The sequence below is a fragment of the Musa acuminata genome, chromosome BXJ1-8 (genome assembly GCF_036884655.1).
Source record: "Musa acuminata AAA Group cultivar baxijiao chromosome BXJ1-8, Cavendish_Baxijiao_AAA, whole genome shotgun sequence".
Classification (NCBI taxonomy): Eukaryota; Viridiplantae; Streptophyta; class Magnoliopsida; order Zingiberales; family Musaceae; genus Musa; species Musa acuminata.
Window position 1 is genome coordinate 48415030 of NC_088334.1, and position 8914 is coordinate 48423943.

Below are 8914 nucleotides of genomic sequence, written 5' to 3' on the forward strand. Positions count from 1 at the left end.
GGAGAAGAAATAAGAAAAAATAGATGATAAAGTGAAGAGCGGAAGGAGGATGACATGACAAGACTTCGTAGGATGAAAACTACCATGACAATTCACGGTACAAGTCCGAAAGAAAATGTGACAACGATTAGGAATTTAAGATATTAAAGAAAAAAATACTAAATGGGAAAATTAAAAACTATGATACCTTTCGGAAAAATTTTAAAAAAGATTTTTTTTCAAATAAAGCGTCCAATATTCTTTATATTTTAATATGATATAAAAATACTAATTTATTTTGAATATATTTATTAACCTCGGTCCAGCTACAAAGGAATAAAATTATCGCATCGTGTCGTCAAGATTAGTGCACGTACACTCGGTCTCTCTTCTCCCTCCGCTTTGAAATCCTAAGATTCTTACTGTACTCACCTACTCCGAAGGGCACGGTAAGTTCACAGGCAGGTGTTCGCGGGACCCGTTATGTTTCTCCAATCACTTTACAGGTAGCACTGCGGGTTTTAAAACATGGTGTTAGTTAATTATCCTGTGACGGTTGTTTACCTCGAGTGGAAAAGGGTCTCTTTCGACCTACTGGAGAGTCCTCTTAAATGTCCGAAATCCCCACTTCACCCCTAATTCGTTGTTGTTACCACCCGGAAGCGACTCGAAGGCCGCACGAGCGCAGAGGGCAGTTTTGTCCATTTAACTCAAGTTATCCGTGAGAGTCCTGTTGCCAGCCTCCTGCCTTCGACTTCCCCGGTCGCTCCTCGCTCCACGGCCGCCTCCTCCTTCTCCTCCCCCTCCTCCTCCTTCTCTTCCTTGTCTTCTCCTTCTTATTTCCCTCATTGATACACTCCCCTTCCTTGGAGCGGATTGGCGATTTCTTCTTATTCGATCTTGCCGAGACATTCGATCCGTAGCCCCGCCAGACTTGGGATTCCTCGGAGACTGATCGGTCCTCGGAGTGATCTAGCGGAATGCGCTTTTTTTGAAGGAGTTTGTTTGCTCGTCGGCGGGTTCCGATCGCTTGAGCGGAAAATAATTGGAATTAGGGTTTCGACGGGGAAGATGCCGCGGAGCTCACGGCATAGATCTCACCGGTTGCACAAGCACTCGAGAGATCTGTCCGATTCCGAGGAGGACGGGAGTCCGCGGGAGAGGAGGATCAGGGAGGAGGAACCGACAGCGAGCTCTGGTGCTAGGGTTTCCAGAGATCCGGAGCCGGAGAAGCGGAAATCCTCGCACGAACATGCCGGGAAAGAGCTGGTGGTCACTAGCAATGGGGATGCCTCTGGGGAGCATGGGAAGAAGCGGAAAGAAAAGGCAGAGGAGGTGGCAGTTGCTGATCGATGGAATGGCGGTGAGGAGTGTGACCACAAGAGGTCGAAGTGTGAGGAATTTGGGCCCGTGGAGTTGGATAAGAGTTCAAGGTCTAAGTTTTTGACTGCTGATTCCAAGGTCAGGTCTAGCAGAAGGCATGATGGTTTAAATGAAAGAGATGAGAATTCTGGTGGGAAGAATGATTCGGCCAAGCACAAGTCTGAAAGAGGTGCAGATCGGAGGGAGAGCAGTAGTCAGTATAAGGATGGAAGGGCCAGGAACAGGATAGAGAAGAACACCATCAAGGACAGGGAGGTCCAAGATTCCAGGCATGACAAGTATGATGATAATCATAGTAGAAAAAATGGTCCTAAGTCTGGTGGCAGCACAGAAGAACTCACTTCAAAGAAGTATACAACAAATAATGGTAAGGTAACCATAACATGTTAGTACTTGAGCTTTCTTATTAGGCTATTCCTTATGGCATCAATGAAATTGGCTTATCCATTAAAAACATGTTGTTTCACAGCTGCGACCAAAAGATGGTATTGTTTAAACTGTGTCAAGCTTAGTTCTGCATAAAATGGTTGAGCAAGTAGAAAAGTTTTATGCATCAATTCTTGCTTGGCAACATGACTGTGGTCTGAGTAGCTTGGGTCATTGATGGATGAGAAAAAATGGTTACTGCAATAGATCATGTTTCTTGAGCTTCTGCAACCATAAATGCTTTCTACGATAAGAGCATTTATGGCTTTTTACCATAAAAGCTTGTTTGTGGTAATTTCTGAAGAAAATTTCAAATGTTTCTATGACAACTTCTACTATAAGAGGACAGAAGAAATTTGACCAGAGCAAAATGAGGATCCCAATAAGAACTTGTTGGAATGATAGAGTTTACTAGGGGTACATCCAGGTTATAGTGGAGGATACAGAAGAAGAAAGACGGAAAGGCAAATATCACATGTCATGATATGATCATATTCTTGGGAGATTTTATATGACTGGTAAGAAGGGGTATCTTTGATTTTGTGGATGGGTTTCTTGTTTAGATTTGAGTCATCTGAATGGTCTATTTTTAGGGTTTTTGATTTGTTCCACATTATAGGCGAACTGGAGGAGGAAGTGTCATAAAAATATGAAAACAATTTGTGGTCTATCATAATAATATGATAATATGTTAAAAATTAGAGCCTGTACAGTCTAGAGTCGAATTGGCCATGGGAAAATAATTGGTTGTCTATCATAAGAATATGAAACTTTGATTCTAGAAAAGTATCTTAGAATACAGAAAAAGTAGTTTCCTAAGATTTAGGTGGGTGGATGTCAAGTATTAGGTTGGTGGAAGTTCTTTACTTCTGGTTTGGAAATTATCTTGGCCTGACTTTCGGTTTTGGACAGAGAGACAATTCACATAATCTGTAAACATCAGGAATTGATTCCAAAATGGGTTGGGAGGACAATGTGGAGTTTGTAATATTACGAGTTTGGAGTTGAAATGTTTTGGTTTGAATGGTGAGATGCATTATCTATTATCTTGATTGGTAGGTTTTTTGTTTTCAAGAAGTTTTAATGATAAACTGTTGTGTACATTGTGGCATTTTTGCACTTTATACTGGTACAAAAGCCTTGAGAATCACATTAATGAGCTTATTTAAGACTATGCATTGGAGCTAATATGTAAACAAAGTATATTAGTTTATTTTATTGGGAAGGACAAATTCTAGGGAAAACTACCTCGATTAGTGGTGTTTCAACATTGTAATCCTACAATGCTTTTCCAACATTAATGAACTAGTTTGGAACTTAGTATTTCGTTTATGAACTACCACATTTTGGTTGTCTTTATTCTTCCACTACTTGCTCGATATGCAATATGTAACAAAATAAGGTATTTCATCTTTGAAGATTTTTGGATTGGCTTATCGGCATGGGGAAGGCGTACAAGTGTTTGAGGTCTGTTGGATGGTTTTAAACAAAGCTTAATCTTCATGGTTTCACATTGCTGACTAGTTTCAGACTTCTATTTCATCACTGTTGGCTAGATAGAAAATTTTCTTGGCGGTGTGTCACATGGAATTGAAATGATTTGCATGATTGCATAGTGAAGTTGGTCATGAGATGTGTTATGTAGTTGCAATGGACAACATTCCGGAGTATACAGTGAATAGTGAAGTTCTTATATATTTGTACTTTTTGTTGCAAGTTATGCCATCTCATTTAGACTCTTATAAGTACATAGATGATTATTTATCTCATTCTAGTGATGTTCAGGATAATTCTGTAGAACTAGCCAAAACCCCTTCCTGAAAGGTACCACTTTAGCACCTGTATGTAGGCCGGGAAGACGGGGGAAGTGCAAGTGGTTAATTGTCAACCAAATAGGCTTTGGTACTACCGTTTATAATACTTTGGTTTGTGGCCTGTAATGCTGGTGGATGATACGTCCAATCCTTTTAAGAGATTTAAAGACAACTACTTTTAGATTGGTTGCTCTCTTTGATCATATGGAGGTTGAAAGGCTGTATTTTTCGTAAAGTTTGAATCATGTCATCAAGTAGACTAAAGTTGAAGTTTAATCATTTACTTATTGGATAGTCATGCAAATCCATACAGTTTTCAGGTTTTCGTTCATTTAAAGTTCCAAATCTTAGTTCATCTAAATCTTTATAACTTTTTAGAATACATTCTGGACATTCTGATTTTGTTTATCATGTGTCATATTTTTACTATCTTATCATATGTACCATTTGTTTGTTATACTATTTGTGTATCGTATGCTTGCTTTACTGGTGGTTTCTACTATGCTTTGCTGAATTCATTAATTTGTTTATTTTTAATCTTTTACCCATATGGTGACAGAAAGGCAAGAACAATATATCTTTCGCAGTGCTGAGACAGAGGAGCCTGAGAAACACCTAGGGAGAAGAGATGACTTTGAAGACAGAGAGAAATGGTTGGATGATAGTGGACATGCGGATGATAGGAGATTGTATTCTATGGATGATCGTAGTAAAAATAGAAGCTATAAAGATGAAAGGCATGAAGATGCTAAGTACAGAGGCAAATACAGGGATGATGATGACAGGGATCAGAAGCATCGTGATGACAAGTACCATGATGAGTGTCCAGATAAAGACCACACCAGCAATAGATCTGACAAATGGAACCTTAGAGATGAAAACAAACCTCTGGAGAGTCATCATAAAAGAATTAAACTTCAGGATACTGATCATGATGCGACTTCCTATGTTGATGGCCATGAAACCAAGCTCAAAGATAACAGGGGAAGAAATAGATATTCTGATGAAAAGGATCACAGTGACCTAGAACCCAGAGGTGCAAAGGAACAACGTGAAGTTTTTCAGAAAAATGCATCGATTACCAGTCAAACTGGTTCACATTCTGATAAACCTAGGTCAGAGATTCAGCAACCAGAGAAGACTAATTCAAGTCCAAGAAATCACCGACTGAAAAGCTCCATTAGCTCAAGCACATGTGCTGCTAAAGATCTTAACAGGTGCTTTTTGTTTCCTGATCTCTACATTGCCACTTCAGTTATTCTTTTGAAACATAGTAATCATGGACAATTGGCTCTGTCATTGCACAACCTTTTCTGGATAGTTTATTTAAATAATAATTGGTGAAACTAACAAAAATAGTCAGTATAACATATCATAAAATTTTAACCTTTAGAATTTGTCATGCAAAGTCATTTGTAACTATGTAGCACACGAGGGATTTGGAGTTATGCATTTGAAATTAAAGATTGTCAATATGTTTGAGCTGTACTTGTCTAAGTTGTAGGTACTATCAGCGAGATGTTTTGTTTTGCAAGTTCTTGTTTCGTTAAAAAAAAAAAAAAGAGATCAACTTCATGGTACTATCTCACAGTTAATCTTATTTCGAACTTGTCTAGACAAGCTAATACCTCTGGAGATACATGCAGCTACCATATTGTAATAGTCAAGCATATATCTTTTCTATAATGTTTTTTCTTGCATTTTATCTTTTCTATTTGGGAATAGATACATGTAGTTGACATCTAATAGTTCGGACATTACAGCGTATTCTTGATGTTTATCTGCTCCTTATAATAGCTATGATCAGGTGATATATGGTAATCTGGTGGTTGCTATCCTGATTACGAGTTTCCTGGTAGTTAATGATTAATAGTTAATGTGCCTGTACCTGCTGAGTCAGACCTTGGCCTACACCTTTTCCAACCTGAACCAAGCATGAAACGTTAGTTCAAGAGCAGCCTCTGCATGATTTACCATAGAAAATAAGGCTCAGTTCCTGGCAGGACTTGGGCTTATCCTACTTGGGCCTTTTGGGCTTAAGGGCATATGAGGGCAATAAAGCCAGACTAGCCTGGTGTGTTCTCCTTTAGATTTCCATGAAAATCTCTAGTATCCTGTGTTAATGATCTGGCTTTGTTTTCAGGAATATCTCAAAGATTGCAGAATCTGCACATAGTGAGTCAGCTCTTGAAGATAGACTTTACCCTAATGCAGCTTCTAAAGGAGATACTTCCATTTCTTCTGGACTTCGTGACAAAATTTCTGCTACTAGATCAGGGAAGCAAACCCTAAAGGATGACATCCATTCTGGTGAACTTTTTGCAGAAGCTGCTGCTTCTTCAAAGTGCAATAGGACTCCGAGATCAGATGTCCATACGTCACCAAATCAGTTGAAGGGAAGATCTTCTTCAGCTATTATTAATCGTCGGTTTTCAGAAAGATCTCCTTTGAAGTATGAGAGATTTGCCAGGCAATGCGTTGATATTGAAATTGGGCAGAGGAGTAGTAGCTCCAAAGATGGAGACAGAGGAGAGTCGGCTTTGGAAAAGCCAATCATAAATGACATATCTCCTGCTGATGTCTGTGTTAGGGAGTCAACCCTTGGTTCATCATCTATTAATCGAAGTGATTATGTTTCTGACTGTTCATTTAACCACCTTCCCTCTCCATTGCCTGTGAGGTCTGGGGTTGACTATCCAGCAGTCTTGGACCCATATCAAGATGATGAGAGAGCTCGGAGTACCGACCGCAAATCTTCTAATCGTTATAAAAGGATGGATGATCTTGGATTCATAAGAGGGCATGGAAACGCATGGAAGGGTGCCCCAACTTGGCCCTTTCCAGTTACAAATGGTTTTGTTCCATTACAACATGGTCCACCTCCTGTATTTCATCCAGCCATGTCTCCGTTCCCAGCTCCACCTTTATTTGGTGTTCGACCACCTATTGATTTGACCCATGGTGGGGTTTCTTATCACATGCATGATGAGGCTGTGAGGTATTCTGGTCATTGCCAGCCATTTGGTTGGCACAATCCAGTCGATCAATTATCCCATCCTCACATGCAAATGTGGGATGGAAGCAGCGACATGTTTAAGGATGAATCCCAGACCTATGGGAGGCCAGAATGGGATGAAAATAGTCAGCTAAAGAGCAGTAGAGGTTGGGAAATGGGTTCTGATAGGTGGAACAAAGAAAGGGAATTGTTGAGACATTCTCTTACTGATGAACTAGCCCAATCAAAATGTTTGCCTACTGGAAGCACTGGAGCAAAACAATCAAGTGATACACTGCCTGTCAAGAGTGCTGTTCAGTCTCCCCAAAAGGATGTAATTGAGAAGACACGTGAGCCCTCAAATGTGCCAGGAGATAAAATATCCAACTGTTTCGTCAATTACTTTTCAAGAATAGATATCTCGCCAGCTCTTGCAGGTTCAGAATTGTACAAAAGGTGCAAATCCCAATTGAGAACGTTACATGTTAATGATGCATGCAATTGGACTACTTACAGAAGCATCCAGGTATTGAATATCTACATACTAAGAAAAAGGAAAATAAAATTGATTATTTGGTTTTTTTTATTAGCTTATTACTGTTGATCTGCATTCTGTTTCAGACTAACAAAGAAGGCAGCATAGTGAAAATGAAGAGCGCAAGTTCTATCTTGAACTCTTTCTTTCCATCTGCAAAAGATATTGTCTTCAAGGTATAGCTGCTTTAATGAAATTTCCTGCTTTATTTATTCGAAGATATGTATGGATAGCTATGGACAAAATAAATAATGCTTAAGATTATCTTCTCCACTAGCTTCTTTTGAGAAGAGATACTCCTTGAATTTTTGTTCTCTTTTCTTAAGTACCAACTTTGGCTTGGGTGCACATTGTGTATGTGTATGGTGCTGGTTATGAGATTATATATTCGTACTAATACCCAAAGTTTGCTATCCAGGATTCCAAATTTAAATTCAGAGTCTCAAATCTGTCAGTATTGAGATATCTAAGTATTCAAGTATATATCCAAGTCTTACACTTAGCTATATTTATATGAGGAAAGATGTTGCCTGATTGATTGTTCTATGTATAAAAGATATGTTAGCCTTTTCCTACTCTTCCTTTTCTTCTCTATATATAAATAATTTTTTTATCCAGGAAATATGATTGATCTCTAATATTTTGACTTGACTAAGTTTTGGTGCATCATATCCATTTCATGTTAACTTTTCATCCTCCAGCTTAAGTCCCATCCAGGACCATATACACGGTACAACATCTGTTTGGTAGGTCTATTTATTCAATGATAGGTGTTGCCTGATTGATTATTCTCTATACATAAGTGATGCACCTGTCCTTTCATGTTCTTTTTTATCTTTTCTACAAGTTTTCTTTATCCAACAAATATGATTGATATGTAATACTGTGACTTGGTTAAGTTGCATCATGTCCAATTCATGCAAACTTGGCATCCTTGTCCACCTTAAGTCCAATCCAAAACTGTATCTATGGTACATCCAGTTTGTACGAGACTCTTGGTATCTGCGTTTAACAGATTTGCTTACATATTTAGGAATTTTCTAATATCCTTATTTTATTAACATATCCCATATGAAATAACTAAAAAGAGTATTAATATCAAGTCAGAAGTTAATAATATTGTCCTGTGTTCATGTACCATATTTGAACATTTGGGCTTCGTTTCAGCACATAGCCATGGCTGTATTCGACCCATTTTAAGCCCTATAAGAATTTAGTTCTTTCCAAATACTTGTACTTTAGGCTATACAAGAGTCAGCGTGACCCAGATTATTAATTAACTCTGATGGAAATTGTTGTGGCTGAAAATTGATCAGTTCTATTGTTCTCGTGGTTACAGAGGGCTATGTTCTTGTATCAGCAGCAAAATGGAAAGGCATACAGGAAACATCATGTACCGGCACCTGTATATTCTGAAGAAAAGGAGTCTCCACAAGCTTCTGCTAACCGGAAAGTACTGGGTGGTGCTAACTGTGCTTCCTTGGAGAAAACTGATGCTGACTCCACTGATCACATCAATGCAGGAGACATCACTGACGTACAGGACTCTGATTGTCCTGGCGATGCCAAGGATCAAAAATCTGATTTCCCTTGTGGTCCTACTGTTCATGGTAATAGTACTCAAGGTTGTGAGGTTATATCAGAAGAGTGCAGGATGAATGTAAGTCGGATACATAATGTTCCTGAAAATACACACTGAACGATATTTTATCTCTTTGCTAATGCCATTTTCAAGTTCATGTTTATTTGATCGGTTGCTTGCCATATATGCACCTGTTATGT

General features: G+C 38.8%; 1 protein-coding gene across 1 annotated transcript; it reads left to right on the plus strand.

The window, feature by feature from the left end:
- The first annotated feature begins 713 nt into the window (after positions 1-713).
- On the plus strand, positions 714-8877 carry LOC135588435 (uncharacterized). The gene is made up of 5 exons (XM_065080562.1): positions 714-1729; positions 4162-4819; positions 5746-7123; positions 7219-7308; positions 8472-8877. Exons 1-5 carry the CDS (start codon positions 1051-1053, stop codon positions 8829-8831), a joined length of 3165 nt encoding a protein of 1054 aa, XP_064936634.1. The 5' UTR covers positions 714-1050; the 3' UTR covers positions 8832-8877.
- Positions 8878-8914: the final 37 nt, after the last annotated feature.